The 24,212-nt window shown below is 41.4% G+C and overlaps 1 protein-coding gene across 5 annotated transcripts in view; it reads right to left on the bottom strand.

The window, feature by feature from the left end:
- LOC119647680 (type 1 phosphatidylinositol 4,5-bisphosphate 4-phosphatase) overlaps positions 1-22,512 on the bottom strand; it is a 96,675-nt gene extending 74,163 nt beyond the window's left edge. For 2 of the 5 annotated variants that reach the window (XM_038048760.1, XM_038048762.1), the window contains exon 1: positions 20,066-20,376. In XM_038048760.1, coding sequence (XP_037904688.1) covers positions 20,066-20,159 — 94 coding nt within the window. In that variant the 5' untranslated portion in view covers positions 20,160-20,376. Of the gene's footprint in view, positions 1-20,065; positions 20,438-22,457 lie in introns of those variants that run through there. The other 3 variants (XM_038048761.1, XM_038048764.1, XM_038048763.1) reach the window with 3 other exon arrangements.
- Between the last annotated feature and the right edge of the window lie 1,700 nt (positions 22,513-24,212).

Genomic DNA, 24,212 nt, shown 5'->3' with positions numbered 1-24,212 from the left:
GCATAGCAGGTGTTATGTTGGCAATTTCTTCTTGGATGTTGGTCTTCAAATCTTGTAGGCTTCTTGGACGGTTCACATAAACACAGGATTTCAAAAAACCCCATAGAAAAAAATCACAAGGGGACATATCGGGAGAGCGTGCCAGCCATTCCAAATCGCCTCTAATTGAGATAAGGCGCTCTGGAAAGTGTTCCCTCAAAACAGTCATCGATGCTCTTGAAGTGTGTGCTGTTGCACCGTCTTGTTGGAAACAAGTATCCCCCAAATCCAAATTTTCTAGCCGTAACAAAAAAAATTCTGTAGCATGTTTACATACCGGTCCGAATTCACTGTAACCTCATTTTCCTCAAAAAACCAGGGACCAATAATTCCAGCTGAAGATATTGCACACCACACTGTGACTTTGGGTGAATGCAAAGGATTTTGATGCAATTCTCGAAGGTTGGTGTCAGCCCAGTAGCGCATCTTTTGTTTGTTAACCGACCCACACAAATGAAAATGGGCTTCATCGCTAAAAAAAACAATAGCACCCTAGGGAACGACATCAAGAAGAAGCTCACACGCGTTCATCCGAGAATTGAAGTCACGTTCTGAAAGTTCCTGCACTATCGCCATTTTATAGGGATGAAAATGAAGATCATCACGAAGAATTCTTCTCATAGAACGATCGGATAGTCCAAGGGCAGATGCGTGTTTGCGCGCAGAACGCCGTAGCAATCGCAACATTGACGCTCTCACTGCTTCACTGGTGATCTAACGGGCCAAAGGACTCCAGTTCTTCCTTTTGTCGTACTTGCAGTTTGTCTGAATGTAGTGACCCATGTAACAATTGATTTGCGGTCTGGGACGGGTCCCAACGGGGCTAAATTAAAGCGATTTCGAAATGCACGCTGTGTTGCAATAGCTGAACATCCGCTTGAAAAGTAAACCTCAATGGCAAAAGCACGCTCCTCACTATTTCATCGCATGATGGCGACTGAACCGTGTCGGGACAAAACTTTACAAGTATCCCCTCTTGAACGAGACCACTAGCGCTCCTATGACATCAACTGAGTGGCGCGCATTTTAAAAAAGGAGGTTATGCTGCCGCACCCTGTACTTGTCGGTCAGTATTGTTTTGTAGAATGCTGAGTATTTGCATAACAGCACTGACCTCTTAAACATGTTTTGAGGTAATCGTGGGTCGGCAAATGAGAATAGGAAAGTAGGTTTAGAATAAGCATAAGGAAACGTTAGAGTTAGTCGACTTTTAAAAGCGAACCCGCAAGGTAGGAAAAGTTCAAGTAGTGTAATGTAACGTAAATGTAAGTGTAATAAATAATAAATGTAAGTGTAATAAATTTCATTAGAAACGGAAATAAAGAGTTTTAGTGTTAAAAAGACGTGGACAGTGAAAGTGGAGGTCACGACATTTGGCGCAGCCGGTATTAGGTAAGTGTTTTTATATTCCTTATTTTAAATAAATTATGTTAGAATAATTGGGTGAATCCTGCGTGGGGAAGTTAGTGTGCCGTTAAATTTAGTGTGATGTTAGATTTATTGTGGCGTTGAATTGTTGCACGCAGGTGATTGTCCCGTTGTGGAGTCCTGAGGGTGGGACTAAATGACCAACGTATTGAAAAAAGAGGAGCTTGCTCTTTTTCAATCGCTGCAAGTCGAGAAAGGTTTGTGGACGGACACTATTGCTCAGCTGAAAAAGGATCAGGCAGACACAATCAAAAATCTTTTCCTTTTTGTGGAGCAAATAGAAACCGAATTAAGGGCTCGGGGGAGTAAGTAAATATAAAGAGTGATACTCTTAGTGTGGTGGAGGTTGTGGATACTCTACTATCTAGCCTCCTAGAAAGTGTACAGCAAAGGGAGGAAGGCTTGGAGGGGAAATTAGCACAAAGGGATAAAGACGTGGAACAGTTAAGCAAGATAGTGAGTGAACTAAAGCGGCAATTAAGGAAAGCAGAAGAGTGCAACGTGGAATTGGAAAAGCAGCTAGACAGAAAAAGCGTAAATATTGAACAAGGTGTTCGCGGAAGTAAGGAATTGAATAAATACGAAAGGAGGAAAAGTGTCAGTGGCGTGAGTGGAACAGAAAGTGCTGGTGTCACTTCATTGAAAACGCGCGCAAGTGAAGTACAGGCTAGGTCCAGAAGCGAAATTAACAAAATGGCTCCGGTAGGGAATGATATATATGATAGGGTCATGGATATGGTGATAAAGTTTGTCCCTTCCTTTTTGGGGGATCACCCTTCCTCGTTTCGGAACTATCTAAATTTTTAGACGCCGTGACGGGGCTTTATGAGCGATTACCAGAGGAGCAGAAGGTTGTTCTGTTTAGTTGCATCAAATATAGGCTGACAGGGGATGCCTACTATTTGATATGCACGGCGGACTGTAGAACAATCAGAGATTTGGAATTGACTCTGAGCAATGCATACGTCCCAAAGAGATCATTAGATGAGCTTCGAGATGAACTTAGAATGTGCAGATAGCGGCCCGGAGAAGAACTAGAAGAATATGCACAGCGGATTAGCTTATTGCTAAAACGAACGCAGGATGCCATTAGCGTGAAGTATCCTGGGGGTGATGAAGGTCTTAAAAAAGAATTTGAGCGCGATCGTATCGATGCTTTTAAGGTAGGTGTATTGAATGTTGGTACAAGAGGGCATCTCGTGGGTAGAAGTTTTACAACATTGGAGCAAGCTAAAGCAGATGTCATTTGTTATGAGGACGACTGCCGAAGGCTTTTAGGTTATTCGCGTTTCAGTGATCCCCCCTTCGAACAGTTTCCGAGAAGTAGCTTGCCCGGCTGGACAGAATCCCCGGCAATGTCCTTTGTCGAGTTCAGGACCGCCCCTTGGCAGGAAAGGGAAAAATGTAGATTGTTTCAATTGTGGGCACCGGGCAAGGGAGTGTAGAATGAGACAGGTTGAGCCTTTTTGCGTTCCCTGCCGGAAGTACGGACATACCTCGGGACAATGCTCCCGACAGAAATCTCCCCGGTCGTCCTAGCATGGTCGCCGTAGCGTAAACTTTGTAGGATTACAGGAAGATGAGGGGGCGCAACATATTAGCGAGCAGGGGTTGCCACATTATTGCGACTTTTGGGCTACACAGGATCACGACCTTTCGAATTGCTTGCGCAAGTATCTGGCGGAACAGAACCAATTAAAAAACGAGTAGAAGCCGTCCTTGGGGGTGATGAGACGAAGAGTGAGGTACAGGAAGGGGAATTTTCAGAAGTTGAAGTGTACTGTGATGGAGTGATTGAAGTCCCCGTTGATATAGGAATTAGAACAAAACTATTATTACTTGTAGACACAGGGGCGGCATATAACTTAATAAAAAATTCAGTAGTGAGGAAAGGAGTAGGTTTAGATATAACCGAACAAATTAGGATTAGTGGACAGTTTGGGGAAGAAAGGAAAACACTTGGCAGATGTAAAGGTCGGGTGAAACTGGGTTCGGAATGGCACAATTGTGATTTTAATGTGGTTGAGAACCAGGAGTCCCTCTTATAAGATGGAATTTTGGGGAGGGACTTCTTGCAGGGGCGCGCCATCATTGATTGTATTTCAGGAATTTTACCGGTATCCAGGAAGGCTTACGGACAGGTTAATACGCATCGTGGAATACATGTTTCTTCTCAGAGGACGGAGAAAGATACTGAGAAAACCGACGAGGACGAACCGGAGGGGAGAGTATTTCGGTTATTGTTGGATGAAGACTGTGAAGGAATTTTGCGTCGGTACAAAGTGGCGAAATAAGGAATGAGGACGTTCGAGTAGGCTCGAAGTAGCTGCACGGTAGGAGTGCGGAAGCTGTGACGGAGGATACAGGAATAACATTGGCAGAGCTGCAGAGGGCGGAAAAAAGCAGCAACAGCGTAGCATCGGAGCTTGAAAACTGGGAAGGTTCCACACGAGAGGAAGCAGAGCTAGAAAATATTAGGGTAGGTCCTAGGGAGGATGTGATCGTTGAGTTACCCGTAGAGTTTGAAGAGACCCGAATTTGTCTTCGTCAGGAAGTAGTGCCGGGTGTATTTATAAGTAATGCCGTGGTGAAACCTCGAAATGGGACGGTTTTTATTGGGCTCATCAACGTGAATGAGAAGGAAGTGAAGCTTAGGAACGTTAGGCCTGAGTTCGGGTATTTGTCTGACTATAAACTCTGGCGGTCGAAGGAAGGACCGAGCCGACAGCTGAACACCGATAGACTTAAGCAGTTAAAGGAGATACTGGAGTTATCGGACAATTTTAATCAGGAAGAGAGGGATAGCATTACTCAGTTATGCCTGGAGTATGGGAATATATTTCTCTCCCTGGGGATAAGTTGCCGTACACGGAAGTAAAGACTTTTTCGATACCCCTGTTGCCGGGTGCGGTGCCTGCAAATAAGCCACAGTATCGGATACCGCAGGCTCATCGGGATGAATGTAATCGGCAGATAAATAAACTTTTGGAGGAGGATATAATTGAGCCAAGTGATAGTCCGTACAACTCCCCATTCATTCTGTTACCGAAGAAGCAGCTAAAGGGCGGGGAAGAAACTTTTCGCCTATGTGTAGATTTCCGTGACCTTAACACTAAAAAGGTACCTATGTCATATCTATTGCCACGGATTGAGGATATCTTGAATGAACTTCGGAACTCAAGATACTTCTCTACACTCGATTTGGCGCAAGGGTAGCACCAAGTGCGTATCGATGAGGAGGATAGATGTAAAACTGCACTCAGTTTCTTGTACCAGCACCTGCAGTTTAAGAGGGTACCTTTTGAAATTAAAACTGCTCCTGCGTTTTTCCAGTCTTTGCTGCACCAGGTTTAGGTATAAAATGCTTTGTATATCTGGATGATGTAGTCGTATTTGTCAAAAACCTGAACGAGCACAACCGAAAATTGAGAGAGATATTTCAACGATTCCGTGAAGCCATGCTGAGGCTTCAGCCAGCGAAGTGTCAGTTCCTGCGAAAGGAGGTAACTTGCTTGGGGCACGTTTGCTGAGAAGGTGGAATTAGACCCGAACCCAAACTAACAGAGAAAGTCAGGGATTTCCCGCGGCCGAAAACCCCCAAGCTGATAAAATCCTTCCTTGGGTTGGATAATTACTATAGAAGATTTGTACCCGGTTTTGCGAACATTGCCGCGCCTATTAATCGCCTGGTGAGGAAAAATGTGAAGTTTGAATGGGATGAAGGGTGCGAGAAGGCTTTTGAGAGGTTGAAGAAAGAACTAGTCTCGCCGCCTGTCTTGGCGTATCCGCAATTCGATAAGGAATTTACATTGGTGACAGATGCTAGTGGAGAAGCTCTGGGTGCGGTACTGGAACAGGAGGGACGGCCAGTGGGGTATGCGAGTCGTATGCTGAACCCAGCGCAGAGGAATTACTCAACTTCTGAGCGAGAAATTTTGGTACTGACATGGGCGACAAAAAATTACCGTCGTTACCTCCTAGGGAGACCATTTAAAATGTTCACGGATCACAAGCCGTTGAAGGGAATGCTAAAGGCTAGAGACACCACTAGCCGGATGCTTCGGCTTCAACAGAAGTTGTCTGAGTATGATTACGAATTGCTATATAAGCCGGGCCGTAATATAGGGAATGCAGATGCTTTGATTAGGGTGGTACAGCGAGAAGTCTCAGCAGAGTCGGGGTTTGATTACTTAGTGGTAACGCGATCAAGAGGACAGGTGCAAGTAGAAGATGAAAGGCGCACTGGTAAGGTGGAGTTAGGGCAGCCTAAGGTCTGAGAGAGGCAAGACGTGCAAGAAATAAGGAGTCTAAAGGAAGTACGGCTAGTCCTTAGAGACTATCATGACTCACGGTTCGGAGGCCACTTTGGGGCCAGTAAAACTTTCGCTACAGTCAGAAGGTTTTTCAAGTGGAAGAGGATGAAAAAAGACGTCCAGCGACATGTGGCCAAGTGTCTTAAATGCCAGAAGAACAAGAATCATCGTCAAACGAGGATGCCGTTGGTGGTTCCTTCGGTATCAGACAGGCTATTCGATAAGATATATATCGATTTGGTGGGGCCGTTGCCTGAGACCCCGAGGGGTCACAAGTACATTCTGTCGATGGTGGACGACTTGACAAGGTTTGTGGATTTCGCTGCACTGCCTGACCAGGAAGCTAATACAGTGGCCAAGGTATTGTTTAATGAAATAATTAGTCGCTATTCTTTACCACGGTTCATTGTGACGGATCAAGGGGCAAATTTCACAGGTGAGGTTTTCAAGTCTTTATGTAAACTTTTGAATGTGAAGAAGTTGCAAACGACATATCATCCGCAGTCTAATGCTGTAGAAAGGCAGCATTCGACCTTGGGGAACTATTTGAGATGTTTCGTGGATGATACACCTGGAGATTGGGACGAATACCTCAGGACGGCGGCTCACGCCTACAATAACGCCCCACTCTCGAACGGGGCTGTGTCCGATGGAAACTCTTTTCGGGTTTGTGTCAGATATACCGAGTAGTCTCAAGAGAACCCCTGAGCCGGTTTAAAATGACCAACTGTACCATAAGCAGCTGCGTAGGAAACTGCAAGTTGCTTTCAAGCATGCGAAAGAAAATTTGGGGGGTATCTAAGAGGGGGTACGATAGGAAGATGAATTCTATTCAGGTACACATTGGTGATAGTCCTACTGAAAGATACGCGAAGATCTAGTAAACTGGATTCTATCTTCCGAGGCCCGTACAAGGTTGTCAATGTCAATTCTCCTGAAAATATATCCATTCTAGTGAACGGGAAGTTGCGAAGAGTTCACGTGAACAGAGTTAGAATTTTTAATGCCAAGGTCAAATGAGTAATGTTGTTTTCTTGACTAGGTGAACGGGCAGTTTTCTCAACTAAGCAAGTGAGCGGACTGGCGACGGGTGCTGTAATTGCGGTGAATAAGTATTTTGTGTAAAATTTGTGTAAATCCCTCTTTAGGCGACCAAATTAAGTTTCTTTCTCTCTTTGCAGGCATCAGCTGCTGCTACTCCCACTATTAGTGTAAGATTTGCAGTAGTTAGTAGTAGATAAGTAGGGAAAAGAGAAGAAAAGGAAAGAAAAATATTGTATAATAGCTAGTGGTAGATGCTAGTGGGAAAGAACATGAAGTTTGTAAAATTAGGAATAACAACTGTTAGAAATAAGGCAACATGCATATTGCTGCTAGTTTCGTGGTGGTGGACATTGGTTTGCGGCGGAATGCTACAGGGGAAGCAGGTCGAGCCTACAGGAGCCCTGTTTGAGGAGATAGGGCGTTTGTATATTTTCGCGTCCCAATGGTCTATCTTGACGAAAATCCAACTAGGAGATACAAGCTAATCATGGGAAATGGTGGCAAACATCTCTAAGAATGCAGACAGGCTATGTGCACAGCTGAATGGAATTGCCGCGAGGTGTGGACTTCTGGCAGCAACCGTACATCGCTGGACATGAAGGGGAAAGCGAAAGGAGGCAGCTTCTCCACGTGGTAACATAAACCCCTCGGTGTCGAAGGCGATCTTTCTTTGATGGTATTGGGAGGCTTAGCAAGACTCTCTTTGGTACTATGGATTCCACAGATGAGAAGCGAATTAATGACGGGCTGGCGGAGTTGGATGCCAAGGAGAATCCGACTTTCCATTTACTGGAGGAACAAGTGATCGTGATGAAGTCCAATTACGAATTATACAACGAAACGAGGGGGCAGGAAGCGAAAGAACGGAAGCGAATCGTGTTGCTCTATGCATCTTTAGCAGCAGCTTTGAATTCGACAGCGAGTGCGGTGAACTTCGAGGAGCGACGGAGTAATGTAATCGAGCTCTTTTTATTAGCGCAGTTGGAAATTCAGATTTTGCTGGACCGTCAACGAACTCTAGGAGGGATCATTGAGAGCGCGAAATATACACTCAGATCTACTTCATAATCAGAACCTCCTAGCACCCTTGAAACAGCTACCAAATCGGGATCCTCTGAATGTGGGACTTTGAGTCTGGATCATCAATTGGTGGATCATTTGATGAAAGTTCGAATGGTGCAAAGTGGTCGCGTGCTGCTGTTTCGACTTGATGTGCCATTGCTAGAGAAGCGATTGTTTCAACTCTTCCGAGCGTATGCTATTCCGGCGGCCCTGGAGGGTTTCATTACTACCATTTGGAAGTCGACTATTTGGCGGTTAGTAGTGCCGCCCAACATTTCGCCCTGATGAGTGAAAAGGGAATTAACGAATGTACCCCGATGTTGTTGGCAGCTGATGAGACACGCTTCGCATGTGGAAAGAAAGTCGCTATCATTGTGTCGGCTGAAAGGATGTGTGTGACCAGCATTTTTGCCAAAATTGGTAATAAGGGCTGCCGTGGCAGTTGGGCTAGCCCTTGGGATGGAATAATTAAAATGAATACCCGTAATTACTGACTCTTTATTCTGAGGAAGGTAGTGGCAGTTACGTTCCTCTGCTCAGATGGGCAAGGAGAGGATAGCATCCTCAGCGGAATGGGAGTGTTGGTACTTGGAGAGCGGTGCGTTTTGCGAGCGGACGGGTTTCGCTTGACGTCGCAAGATGTGGTAAAGAAAGGTCTTCATTCATACGGGTCAATGCTGTGACGTGGTTCAACCGTTGCCGGAAGAGATTCGTGAGTTCGTGAGCTCGTGCGACTTAACGAAACAAGACCCTTGCACGTACTGAGCGCTGAAGGATTAGGTGAGCGGTGGCGCAGCGAAGGTCGGGCGGTGGAGGAGCTAACAAGACGAGTTAAGGAGGAGGAATTCGTTCGACAGTCATCAGTGCTAACAAATTTGCTTGTTATATCGGTATTTGCAAGAATAAATATCCACACCAACGAAAAGGAAACAACAAATTTTTATTATTTAAATTAATAAATCGTTGGAAACACCTTGCTAATTAAGTTAGTAGTATCATTTAGCAGGCCAAGATTGACTCGGAGCAATTATGAGGTCGCTCTCAGGGATAGCTTCATCTAAGGTGGGAGGGATGAGGTGACTCATTGGGCGCGACCTGAAACTGTGTAACCGATATTGTGATGGAAAGTGCAAGCTGTAATACAAAATGCGGAACATACTTGTCGGTCAGTATTGTTTTGTAGAATGCTGAGTGTTTGCATAACATCACTGACCTCTTAAGCATGTTTTGAGGTAATCGTGGGTCAGCAAATGAGAATAGGAAAGTAGGTTAAGGTACGTCTAGAATAAGCATAAGGAAGTGTTAGAGTTAGTCGACTTTTAAAAGCGAACTCGCAAGGTAGGAAAAGTTCAAGTAATGTAATGTAACGTAAATGTAAAGTGTAAAGTAATTGTAATTAATTTCAATAGAAACGGAAATAAAGAGTTTTAGTGTTAAAAAGAAGTGAACAGTGGAAGTGGATGTGACGACATTAGGGCACAAAAATTGTGCCCCAAAAAGTGAAAAAGATCTCGTTCTCAGGACCCATCCAACCAAGAAATGTGAAAACAAGTCGGGAAACCGGAAGCTGGGCGCTTCAGGCATGAAAGGTTTTGTTTGCTTCTTGGGTGAGTATATTTGATTGTAGAACTATCCCATTTTTTGTTTTACAAACAAAACCATAAAAATCACAGTGATGCAACTATATCAAGGCCTCAAAATACACGCCATTCCGAAATCTGTACAAATAAAGTTAATAATAATATATTACCAGGTTTTGGAAATTTCCCTTAAGTGCATCCCAGGAGTACAAAATTTGACGTCAGCGTAGACGATAATATAGGACATAATCCTGAAAAGTTTGAAGGCAATCCGATTATTATTAACAAAATTATAGAAGATCAAAATTTCGCATTTCAAGTAAATTTATGGCACCTACGTTACCATCATACAAAATGAACTTATGTGAACGGCAGGGTCGATGGGAACGTTTCAGTTTACCTTTTTTTTTTTAGTTTTTTGCATTTCAGTATCAATTACTTAAGGTAGACATGTGTATGTATATGTATATGCTAATAAAGCTTGTCGGTACTAACCAATATAATAGATATTTATTTTCTGGTTACCAGTGGTTTTTATTTTATGTACCTAACATATATATGCATACTTTTGTGCACGGAGTAAAGTGGAAATGGGTGAAGATGCGTTACATCCGTTTAGATACGCACATATATATCAGGTTGTCCACAAAGTTTTCGCACAAATCAAAGACAGAATTCAGCAGATAAGTTTATAAAAACCTTTAATTATTTAATCTAATATATAATTGCCTCCATTAGATACGACTTCCCTCCATCTATCGGGCAACTTCAAAATCCCCCCTCTATAAAACTCTTCCCCCTTCCCCTCAAAGTACGTGCGAAGTGCACTTTGGAGGTCAGCTTCAGAAGTCATTTTTTTACCATCCAGAAAATGTTGGAGGGACCTGAACAAATGGTAATCAGAAGGAGCAAGGTCGGGACTATACGCAGGATGACTCAAAACTTCCCAGCCAAGCTCACTCAATTTTCGCTGAGTAGTTAAAGATGTATGCGGCCGGGCGTTATCATGATGAAAGACAATATTTCGCCTGTTGACCAATGCTGGTCGTTTCGAACGTAGCTGGGTGTTTAATCTGTCGAGCTGCTCGCAGTACTTATCGGCGGTAATGGTCTCGTTTGGTCCCAAAAGCTCGTAGTGTATGGGGCCACGAACGTCCCACCATATACTGAGCATTCGCTTCTGCTGATGAATAGACGGCTTTGCTACCGATGGACCCGGTTGATCTCGATGAGTGTAGGCTCGTTTCTTCGCTACGTTTTCGTACACAATCCATTTCTCATCGCCAGTTACCAATCGATTCAAAAAAGGGTCGTTTTCGTTCCGTAAAAGGTTAGCGGAGCAAATTCTCACTCTATCGGCCAGATTTCGCTCAGTCAGTTCGTGCGGTACCCACTTTGTGCTCTTCAAAACATATCCAAGGCGCGTAATGGCTACTGCTACTCCTGATTTTGATACACCGAGATCCTCTGCAAGCACACGTGTCGAAAGAAAAGGATTCGCTTCCAGTTTGTTGCGCAGGATATCGTCGTCAATCGTATAGGGTCTTCCTGAGCGAGGTTCATCTTCAAGTGTCAGGTCTCCGCTGTAGAATTTTTCGAACCAATCGTAAACTGTCCTGCGCTTTACCTTTCCTTCACCGAATACCTTCGACAAATTTTCAATCGCCTTCGGCACCTTCGTCCCCATTTGAAACTCGTACAAAATGCAATGACGAAAATGTACTTTGTCGAATTCCATGTTTATCCTTGAATATCCTTCACAACACTGATCCTTCAAGGATAATTTACCATGCATTTTATAGTTAGGACTCTGACCTTTCCATTGGGATATCACATGTTGTACCTGCTGTTTTGGTTTGTCTGCTAATTGCTTTTTAATTGTCACATTAATATTTGTGCGAAAACTTTGTGGACAACCTGATATATGCGTCATCATCATGCGGCAATAAACATTTTCTTTTTATTTAGAGTGAACAGTGTATTTATATATATACGTTTATCTTGGAGTTTGGCAGAATATGACGTATAGCGAGTTTCTCACATAAGATAAACACAAAACCTTTATACCCAAAGCGCCCGGCTTCTGGTATCCGGACTTGTTTGCTTTTTTTCAACCGTCTCCGTTTCCCGAAGTCACCCACGCCTACTCTCAAAAAATAAACCGTTTGAAAAAAAGTAAAATAATCAAAATTTTAACGCGTCACGTCGCCTTAATCCATTTTAAGTTCATCCTAGTGGTGCAAAATTTCGTACCAATACAATTCTCGTAGCGCATGATACTGCACACTTCGATAGAAATACTATTATTAACAATACTGTAATATTGTTTGTCCAAGTTTTGTAAATTTAGTACATCCAAAACATAGACTAGCACCATCAAGTAAATAATCTGACACATGAAATGTACCTTACCCCACGAACGATCGTCCCCCGAAATATTGTCCATACTTGAAACGCCGAGCTCTCACTTTTCTTCCTCCCAATATTCTACTTGTTTATATTCCTTCAAAAGCTCCTAGGATGAATTTAAGGGTAGCAAAATTGTATTAATAATAATAATAATCGTTGGCGCAACAATCCATATTGGATCAGGGCCTTGAATTGTGTTAGAGCACTACATTCAAGGCCGTAACGGTACATTACAATATACTGTAGGAGGCAATGTGGTCAGCATTGCGCTCGCCCGAAATTATTACCCTGATTTGACTCAGGTACTCATTCATAGCTGAGTCGACTGGTATTCGACGTCAAATCACGATACAAATCTCACTGCCATCAGTGAGATTCGAACCGCGATCTTCCGTATGACAGCCTTGTGCTCTAACCACGCAGCTATCCGGACATTGAAATTGTATTATTGACTAGAAATGAGCAAGTCGTCGTTGTCGTTAGCCCAATTTCAAACTTTCAGAATGCACATTTTTCGTCCAATTCCTGAATCCAAAGCATAGCATAAACGGAATAAAACACAGTGCTGGAGAATCAGATGCATTTATTTCAAAAACTAGCTTTCATAGGGGCATCATTGGTTTTTTTTTTAGAATTTTCGATTTGTAGTTTCTGAGACAGGAGTGAGTCTTCATAGAAGTTTGTACTTTCTGTCCCCTTACTCCTTACTTCGAAACCAATGTCAAATCTAGCATCTGTAAAGTACTAATCAAAACTCTTTATATGATACCCCACGCAGCGACCTAGTGCAGTCCATGAGTTCTTAGCCTGACATAAATACAGGCTAGTTATATTTTTTCCTGATTAATGTCTGAATGTTTTATTGATTAGAGGCTGTCGCAACGAAAGTTTGAAGCTGAATACCGTGACGCTATAAAATTTTTGACGAATGAAGCTCTTACCCCAGCGCAGAAAAAAGATTGGATGACGTTGTCGTTGGAAACAGACCCATGTGAAAGACGCCCAGGAGCTACAAACAACAGCCGTTGTCGACTAAAAACTAAGAAATTTGCACCATAGACTGAATTTTCAAAAACAGGTGTTCTCAGGATCCTGACAAAAATTTGTGAAAGTTGAGGGGGTTGAATGTTGGAAGAAGTTTTTAGAGCTCTGCCGTAAGGACCAGGAAGCTGTTTTTCAATATATTGTGACATATGATACAAATATGATTAAATACTATTATTCAACATGCAAAAGAGATTCAATGGAGCAGCATTGAAAGAGGGAACCAGTACCAAAAGAATTTAACATCATCCAAAGCAATAAGATCATCGCTAAAATTGTTTCAGATTATAATAGAATATTTTTAATAGATTTCAAACGACACAGATATAAACGCAGTTTATTGCAGCGATTTACTACGGCAGCTGCGCGCGAGTATTGCAGAAAAGGAGGGAAAATTTCACAAAGTATGCTATTGCTACATAATATTGCTCCAATTGATACAATTGCGCTTTCCAAATATACAGTTAAAGACTGTGGCTTTAGTACAATTAATCAAACTCCTTACAGTCCTGGTTTGGCCTTAGTTTATTTTTTGTTTAGAAAATAAATGAATTTAACATTGATAATGGAACCAAACGGGCGTTTAAAATCACTTTAACAGTAGAGATTCAGCATATTTTTATAGTCGCATAAAATGTATTTCAATAAAGGTAGAGTACAATAAAAAAAATATAATAAATCATTTTTTTATTTCTACTAATCCTATCTTTCATCGTATGCGTGTGATTTCCCGTGTGATTCGCCATGTCTTGCAAATAGCAGGCTGGTCCCAAGCCCAGGTTAAGGAGAGCAATGTATTTAGCACAATCCTCAGTAAAAAATCCGTGATCAGGGAAAGTATGTGAAAAGCAGTTACCCAAGCTTAATTGAAATAACTACACTATAGGAGATTCTGCCTGTTTACACCCCTGCATCAAGGGAGTTTTGTGAAATTAACCTGATCTTCCAGGTTAGGAGCGATGGGCGCACAACCCGTCATTTACTATAGAACCAAACGTTATTTACAGAAACAACCTCGGACTAGATTGATACCACGGAAACGGCCCTGAAGAAGAATGAATGACTACGCTCTTGCATTCTGCAATGTTCGATCACTAAACAAATCAGGTGTTGTCAAAGACCTACCCCAATAGACCGGCAAGTACAAAGTCAGGACTCTAGTAGTCCATGAAACAAATTGGAATTGTGTAAACACAAAACCTTATTAAAATCGAGTCGATGTCTGTCTGTCACATCCCATTTATTCGGAAACGACTGGACTAATTGTCACGAAAATTGGTAAGAGCGTGTGATCTGCTGTTCCTTTTATATGCAACAAGTGACGCCATTTTGTGTTAATTTTAAGGAGGGGCTTTCCATACATGTGAATGGAGGGTGCAAAATTTCTTTTCATAAAATGTAGCCATGTTGGATATCAAATTAAAGAGCTCAATTAGTACTTTTCGAAACTGGTTCTATATTTTATATCGGATGAAATATCGGATAGTATAGTGAAGTGAGGACTCAAAATATGACCACCAAAAAGTGTAACAGATTTTGTTCTCAGAACCTATCCAACCGAAAAATCTGAAAAAAATTAGTGGCGTATGCCTATGAAATCTAGGCCTCAAAATGCATCCGGTTCCGATATCTGTACAAATAAAGTTGATCATATTTAGAAATTTACCCGGTATTTCCCTTATGTCCATCCCAGACGTACAAAAGGCATAGGTGTAAGGGATAACATCATGCACAATTTGGTCAAGTTTGAAGAAAATGTAGTATATTAGCATATTTCAGAATTTAAGCCGGAAACCCCCTTAAGTTCTCGCTATAACTACAAAATTTTGCATTTGTGTAAAGGACAACATAAGGCACAATCTGGTCAAGTTTGAAGAAAATCCTTGCTGTGAATTTCGTACATTCTCCACGTGTATGACGTCATCATCCCATATCAATTCGTCAATACCAGCTAATATGAATGGACGATAACAAAGAAACATTTTATTTTATTGGGCCATTTGCATATCAATAATAATTACTCCAGGCAGACACGTGTGTATGTAGGTACGGGTAGTTAATCCAGATAGATATATTATTAAATTAAACCAGTGGTATTCAATATACGTACTATATATGTACATAGTATACTTTTGCGCATGAAGCAAACCGGAAATATAGGTACGATCAATTTATACGTGCATGGATATATACAGTATTCGGTAATAACCAGCTTGTTTGTTTAGGATGAGAATAATATCTGTCTGTAATACTCGTATGTGCGCACATATTGTATTTTAAATATGAAGGAATATGTTGGATTTGTAACTATATACGAATGGAAAAATGTGCGTAGAAGTTTCTCATATATTTTAAGATGAACACAAAACCTTTATACCCGACGCGCGAGCTTCCGGTATTCCGACTTGTTTTTTCTTGGTTTTATTGATGCTTATTTTCAATCCAACCCTAATCTCCTATCTTATACGCCTGCCGTGTTTCGTCCCATCCTAACGTACGGTTCTATTGTATGATGACAGTCGCTGAACAAAAGTACAATAGAACGAAGTTACTGGAGCTTTGCTCCCCCTAAACCTCCAGATTAAATACGCTGCAGCATGCAATACAATCCGAATACAGCGAAGCCCTATAACCGTAGTAACATCCTAGACGAAATTCATTGTGAACTCTGCGCGTTCCCCACGGACTACGCCGGACACAAACCGAGCTTCACGAGGAACTGTGCTGTGAACTTTCCAACCAGGGCAGAGTGGAAGACCGGCGACATGTTGCAAGGTTCTGACGATAGACCGACGGATCAAAGATGGATTCTGGGGTACACACAGCGTAGCCGAGTCGTACAGTCTCCCAGCACTCGCCAGTGTATTCTAAGCGGAAGTACTGACGATACTGGAAGATTGTTAATGATTGGGGCATAATTAGGGTTCTAATAGTAACATAAGCATTCTGATCGATATCACGGCTTTGTACTCAGCGGCGACATCTCGAGGCTGGTGTAGCACAGCGTGCTCTCTAAACAATAGCTAAAATAATCCTAGAACGCATCAAAGAACATCTCGAAAGCTTAATCTACAGAAAACAGGTCCTTTCCGCCCGGGGACCCTCCTGCATTGGCCACATCAACATCCTACGGATCATTTTGGAACAATGCGCGGAATTTAGATCTTGGCTGCACCTGCTTTTAATCGATTTGAAGTTTTGAAGTTTCTGGTTCTGACGGATCATCGCACTCTCCCCATCTGTATCAATGGCCAGAGCATCGAAGACGTCAATCAATTTGTATATCTAAAAAGCATGATTTCTGCCAACGGTGGCACTGAACTAGCATTAATCGCGCTCAATCCCCGTTCGCTGCCCTGTCTAAAATCTGGAAATGCAGTTATCTCAACTTATCAAAACTCCTCCTGCATTGACCACATTAATACCGCACGGATCATTTTGGAACAGTGCACGGAATTTAGATCTTCGCTGCACGTGCTCTTCATCGATTTCGAGAAAGCTTTCGACAGCGTGAACAGGCAATGTATCTGGAGTGCTCTACGCAGGACGAGATATAGAATCGAATAGCTATCAGAACGCCTATGATGGCGCAAAGTGTCAAGTGCTGCACCGAGGTAAAATTTCGAAGAATTGTGGGGTCCAAAGCGGAGTCCGCCAGGGTTACATCCTGCCACCGATATTTCTTCTTATTTGAAATAATTACAACTTGCCTTTTTCTACTCGCTATTAATGTGTATTAATGTGGTTAGAGCGCAAGGCTGTCGTACGGAAGGTCGCGATTCAAATCTCACTGGTGGCAGTGGAATTTGTATCGTGATTTGACGTTGGATACCAGTCGACTCAGTTGTGAATGAGTACCTGAGTCAAATCAGGGTAATAATCTCGGGCGAGCGCAATGCTGACCACATTGCCTCCTAGTGTACCGTTACGGTCTTGAATGAAGTGCTCTAACACACTTCAAGGCTCTGATCCAACATGGATTGTTGCATCAACGATTGTTATTATTATTAAGCTTGTAAATACTGATATTCGGGAATCACTTGTTCCTTTCATTGGTGCTAACAAGTCCGCACAGGCGAGTATTTGAAGCCTTAGTAAACATTACTAGCGAATAGAAAAAGGGAAGTCGTAATTATTTCAAATAATTTGATCGCTGGAAACACCGCTAGATTACACTTAAATATTTCTTTTTGTTATCGGTGAGGTTCTGCATGCTCCCTTGTCCGGAGAAATTCAATGGACGATGACACCATCCTTCAACCAACTCAACTACGCTGATGACATCTGTTTGCTATCTCACCGGGTCATGGACCTTGACCAAATGACTTTGGATTTGCAAAGTGAGGCAAATATAGTTGGACTGGAAAATAAACACCAACAATGCGAAGGTTCGAAGTTTGAAAGGTTACCGCACTTTCCCTGCCTGCATTAATGGGCAGAGCATCGGGAGTGGTAATCAATTTGTATATGTAGGAAGCATGGTTATTGCCGACGATGGCGCCGAACTAGATGTTGCCTGACGCATTAATAGTGCTAGATCTGCTTTCGCTGTCCAGCAATTATCTCAATACTAAGATCAAGTTGAGACTGTTCTGTGCTAGTATTCTTTCTGTGTTGCAATATGGGAGTAGCCAATGGAAACTATTGCTTTTTTCAATACCTATCTGCGTCGTATCATCGGAGTACGCTGTCCTGACGTCTCATACGAAGAACTTGGTCAGCGTACAGGTTTGGCACTCGTACGCGATGTGATTGGAAGACTTAGTGCGAATGTCTCGAGGAGTTGTGGGAGCTAAAAGGCATTAATCGCGAGCGATGACACGTAGGTGTGTTTGACGCACTATACCGCACGAAGAAGCTTGATTCACGGTTACTTAAACGATGTCACGATTATGGTTGTGAAGAATGCGTTCAAAAATCATGTTATGGGACAGTAACCGGGCCGGACGAAAATTTGAACACTTTGCTGAACTACCTATTCCGAAGCCTCTATCTATCTTGGTTGACAAATGATGCCAGGCTTGGTGACCGCAAGGGTGGAAATGGTCGTTTTGTGTAACGTGTTTTTAACTTGATTCCACGATCCTTCGATATTTGTAATGGTTGGTAACTGCGTTAGTGAGATTATGTAACAATATTTGGGTACATGATGGAATTACAGCCGAATTGGTTAAATATGGAGGCGACAAATTACCCAAGTGATTCATTAACTTATGCTCAAGGTGTGGAACAGTAAATCAATGCCTGACGACTGGCAAAGGGGCATTATCTGTCTCATACATAAAAAGGGAGATATCACACAGGGCAGCAATTATGGAGGTATTACGTTGCTGATATTCGCCGCTATCTTGCTAGGCCGGATAGCCCAATACGCCCAGAACATCATTGGCCCATATCAAAGAGAATGCGGTATCCCGACTAAATTGATAAGACTGACTAGGCTGATCCTGACCAATGTGCGAGGCCAGATAAAAGCAGTAGAATTACTCTCAAAACCACTCGACATCAATACTACAACTTTGAGACCGTTGATAATTTCTCCTATCTAGGGTCAAAATCACAACCGATAAAAGCTATGACGATGAAATCCGTGCACAGTGTTGGCAGCCAACAGAGCCTATTTCAGCTTATAAAAACTGTTCTGCTCGAAACGTCTCACCATAGGAGCAAAGCTCTGTCTATACAAGAAAATGATCTTACCAGTCCTCATGTATTCCTAGGAGACTTGGGTTCATAGCAAGAAAAATTGGGAAATCTTGGCCTGGTTCGAGACGATTCCGTAGCCTACATAACGTGGAAATCTATGAGCGATACTATGACCGTCAGGTTGTGTATAATATCCGGTTCAATAGGTTACGGTGGGTGGGTCACTTAATCCGTATGGATGAGGATGATCCAGCCCGGAAAGTCTATAAGGGCAATATCTATGGCAGAAAAAGAAGATGAGGCAGATCCTGCCTGAGATGGAGCGATGGAGTAGGTCAGGACGCCAAACAGCTTTTAGGGATATCAAATTGGTGGCCCTTGCCGCAAAACCGGGATGTCTGGAGTTCCTAATTAAGGCAGGCCTAGACCGGATACCGGTTGTTGCGCCTTTGATGATGATGACATGATGGTTCCATTTGTATCTAGCTCGCAGTGTATATATGTTGAATATACCTTACTTTACCCGCGGGAATTGTTTTCGGCCTTTTTGTCATATAGATAGCAATGCCCCCTTCTGCATTCAGATTTTGCCATGATGCCCATACTTACATTTTCACTTCGTGGTTGTTCTGCTGTAGAAGTTCCAACATATTCCGCGTGCTCCAAAAGGTGCTCTATTATTTTTATCAAATTAGTAAAAAATTACCTAGCTTTTAATCTGTCTTTCGACAACAAATCTATACCAATCTGGCATTTGCATTTCATAGATTATTCTAAATTAGAAACTTTTCGGACCTCCGCACTATTCCCCTTTCGAACCAATGCTAAAACTAATAACTGCTTCGGAAAGTACTAATTCTTCCATTTGATACCACACATGGTTCTATTCAATGAAAGAAAATTGTGCAACCTTCTTTTAGTAGTAACGTTCAAGTTCAGCAACGTACAGCAATGTAATTTAACGCACCGTATTTTGTGTCAACAGGTGTAACCTTTTCGGAAAATGTGTGGCAGACAGACACAACCGATTTTAATAAGTTTTGAACTAAAACTTAAAAAGGTATTAATTTCAGAGCTTCTAGCGTTCGACTGATTATTCAAACAAATAACCCATCTAACGCCCTTTATATTACCCTGGCTTCATTTCTATGCGTAATGCATATGATAATCAATATATGTAAAGGGCTGATAAACTTCGCTTCCATGAGTTCAACGTGAAAAGTATTGCACTGTGCAATCGCTTGAACTTGTAACTTAAAGGGAAAATAAAATATCAAGCCACTTGGTAGCGGTGACTGTTTTCAAGTCAACACATTTTTTTGTGTTCACTCCGATGTTTTCTGTTTTGCTCTGAAATGATTACAAATAGCCTTTTGATGTTTTAAACTAGTTCGGTTTCAATGCGATGTATACATCAAATTCTGGGACATTTGTACCACATTTGAGAAACTTCTTCTAAAATTACAACTGCGTACGTGAATTACAATATTATATTTTTACCTGAATTTTGTGGATGTGCATCTGAGTCACCATTACCAAACGTCGATGTTGCACCAGATTGCGGTAACAGTGGTTGTTTTTCTACATCACTCATGTTTGCTCGCAAGCAATTTCTTTATTATATCTGGCGTCTCAACCAAATCAACGTCACCTTAGAATTTAAATCCAATGCTTCAAAAACATTTAAGCATTAAAACAACCCCGTTATTTAACTTTGAAACTTAATACATACTTCGTGATTCCACAAAGAACTCAGAAACCACCCGAACAACACTAGCCCCTGCTCAAATTCTACAGACCTAGCGAATTGTCAATTATTCTTTGAGACAGACCCAACGAGTTTAGATTAGTGGGGAAAGTCAGGACCTTCCTTCGGAATTTGGTGAAATCACTGATGCGAATAAAGTGGGAAACATAATCAAGATGCGTGCGTAGTGCGCACGAGACAAGCTCCGAACCGCTTGTAGTTCCAATGTACAATAAATATTTCAGGTTGGCAAAGTTCGCTGCATGTCGGCAAGATTCGTTGCGATGACAAATTTCGCCAGTTACAATTTGACAGGGCTTTTCGTTTTGTAATTAATTTAAATAAATTCGTTTTAGAAACTGCGAAAGCAACTACTTGAGTTACGAGCGCTAATTATTAAAGTCAGCTCCATAAGTTCCGTTGATTCCATTCATAAAAATTGAATTTAAGCCGGATGTATGTGCACTCATAGCGGTGTTTAATTACGTCAATTTCATTACATAAAATATACACGCAGATCGATTTTCCGCGCAAGAAATCACGCCATTGCACATAGCCTTCAAGTTTACGCCACTAGCATGAATGAAAGCGGCGAGTCTTCCGAGTAACTAACATTCTCGGTTTCTTCTCTATCATTAATAAGTTCAAACATATCGGTATCGAAGGTTCATTTGAAACCGAAGTCATTTGTATTTCTGCTTCTAATAAGGACTAAACGCCCTATGTCCTTGAACCACCGCAGCACATGACGTTACGAGATTACTTAGATGAGCGTGTGCATAAGTTAAAAAATATAAATATTAGAGTAAAAATGAGTACGCTGGGTTCCACTTCGATCCCACGAAAGGGTTAACTTTATTTGACCAGATATCCTAACGAACGGTAAGCGACATTAATAATTAGCACATCCAATTCAAATAGTGTCTTCCGCAGTTCTCAAAATGAATTATATACAAAAGTACCTGTCCAAAACGAAAAGTGCCACCAAATTGCAAACGAGGTGAAGTGTCAACACACTATCATCCGTCATGCATCAAAAAAGTTCACTGCAATCTATATAAATTATTTTGTGCCTGCTTACTTAATTTACTTTTAATTAAGATTACTAAATACTAAATAGTTCCTCAATGTTCAGACAAGCGAACATGGAATTTACTGAAATTAAATCTCCATCTTATCTTATTTGCAGGTTTCTTTTGAAATTTGGTAAAGTAATGACAGGTATGCGACCACACAGAAGGAAAATATCGGAACCTTTTGTGAGTGAAACTATTTCCATGCTCGAATCTAGTGACGATGACTTAATTGACATCCTATCTGATGGTGACTTTTAGGTTCTGAGAACTAATGAATGTACTAACGGAATTGTTACAAATAAATTTTTTAAAAATTTTCACTAATTTTTCGGCAAAATCCATGTGAGCCTCACTTAGCTTTGACATTTTTGCCTTCAAAAGGTGAGTCACCCAGGCTAGCCCGATCATTTCGGACGCCTATTCACTGAAATCTATAATTGTACTAATAATTAATAATAATCGTTGGCGCAACAATCCATATTGGATCAGGTCCTCGAAGTGCGTTGGAGGATTTTTTTCAAAACCGAAGCGGTACACTACAGTAACACTGTAGAAGGCAATGTGGTTAACATTGCGCTCCCCCGAGATTATTACCCTGATTTGACTCAGGTATCCATTCACAGTTGAGTCGACTGATATCCGACATCAAATCGCGATATAAACTCTACTGCCACTAGTGACATTTAAACCACGACCTTCCGTACGAAAGCCTTGTATTCTAACCACTCAGCTATCCGGACACACACGATTCTAATAGCTATATAATCAAAATAGTTAATACAAATCGACAAAGCATATTAATTGCCATAATTAACAAAAAATAATTATGTATGCTTTACACTGGATATATCATCAGAAGTTCGATCATTTTATTTCATTTTTCATACATTTGCAGAGCACCTTAGATTCACTCTTTATTAATTAAAATATTTCCATTACTGAAATGTAAGAGGCTGGCTGCTTAAACATTGTCGTGTAAGGGAAAATAAATAAACTTCTTTCTGCCAACATTTAAATTCCAATTTAATATTGCGGGACGAAACCAACCCTAACTTGTTTTAATACTTACCAAATGTTGATGCTGCGAATTTCTTCTGTAGTAATTTCATGTGAAATGTTCACAGTAGATTTGAAAAGTAGACACACTGAACGTGTACTATCAGCTGCCTCATATTTATTACTAAAAGTTCACCATTTTGGATAGTAATAAAAATGTGTTTTCCAGTGTTTGTGAGCCTCGACAAGCGTTCCATTTGGAATTTGTATCTAACCGCAATTTTTATTCGTTACGCGAGCCTTCAATCACACTTCGCGTTGTTACTTTAAAACATTAAGACGAAATGTCAAGTCAATTCAGAAACAAAGGGAATTTTCTATTAAACCACATTACATACAATTACATACAATTTTTTCCTAAATAATCACCCCTTAAATCTCCCTCTTGGCAGTTAAACGCCCTTAAGCAAACGAAAAGTCATTCCCTGTACTGGACTTGCAAAGTCCACGCAAGGCTAGCAAGCGCCTAATAAAACACAGCTATAGTATTCAGTCATCTCGTAATCTATAATACTTCTCTTTTATTCATCGTATTCCCAGCCATTATGTGGGAATATCCACTTTTGGCTGACACTGACATTCAAAGTCTTGAATTTGCACAAAAGCGACAGGTTTGACCTACCGTAACTTTCCTAGTAATTCCGCGATTCCCATTAAACTTGATAGGACCATGCTCTATACTCTACATTGCTGCAAAATTTCATGATTTCAGGATAAATTTCACGGGGGTTTAACAGTTGTTTCAAAATTTTATTAGATGGTTGCGAATATTTACAATATAAAAACTTATTAAGTTTACTAATATAATAATAATGTAGTCTTTTGAAGACACTTTAACAGTTGTTTCAAAACGTTTTATTTGATTGGCTCGAAATTCCCGAGAATAAGACTTTAACTTTGTCTAGGTGTGTTCACCGCCGCGGTTGGAGACAGGAGAGACCGGCTTATTTCCATGCGGTCCTTACTGTCCCAACCAACGGCATTTTCTCACCGCTAATTCTCCACTCCCCTGGCGAGTTCTAAAATGAGTGAGTGGAGAGTTCCGCGCCATCTACCCGTCCGCATCCGCAACATTCGAAATAAATTTCGAATGCTGCAGATCCTGCCGCGCCTCAGGGGTTTTGCAGTCAAGCACTAAAAATTATAGCCATATACAATTATTAACTTAATTTGAGACAATATCGGTGTAAAGGATATTTCGGAGCCTAGGTACGATACAGTGGCAGATCAGATTTTTCGGTTGTGTAGTTTCTGAGAATGGGTTCGCAAAAGAAACGATCAATTTCGACCTCCTCCTCCCTGTCTTTCCAACACATGTCAGAGTTAAGACCGGCTTCGGAAAGTATTCAGCGAGACCTTTCTTTTGATTTCATAGAATAATGTAACTCACCGTATGCATGAGTGTTCACGGTTCTCGCCTTTTCATGAAATTTGGTGTCAAATCCCGTTTTCAAGAAAAATGCGCGTGACAGGCAGACAGACAGACAATAAACCGATTTTAATAAAGTTTCGTTTTACACCGATTGCAACTTCTGATATTTTTCACATTTTTTGAAAGCATAAAGCAGAAAATGCAAAATGCTTAAAAATCATAAGTCGCCAGGAGCCGACAGAATAACAACCGAATTGGTTAAATATGGAGGCAACCAATTACACCAAGTGGTTCATCAACTTATGCTTAAAATATGGGACAGCGAATCAATGTCTGACGACTGGAAACGAAACAGTATCTGTCCCATACATAAAAAGGGAGATATCACGCAGCGCA

The sequence above is a fragment of the Hermetia illucens genome, chromosome 2 (assembly GCF_905115235.1).
Source record: "Hermetia illucens chromosome 2, iHerIll2.2.curated.20191125, whole genome shotgun sequence".
In the NCBI taxonomy this organism is placed as follows: domain Eukaryota; kingdom Metazoa; phylum Arthropoda; class Insecta; order Diptera; family Stratiomyidae; genus Hermetia; species Hermetia illucens.
This window is presented reverse-complemented; position numbering and strand designations above follow the sequence as displayed.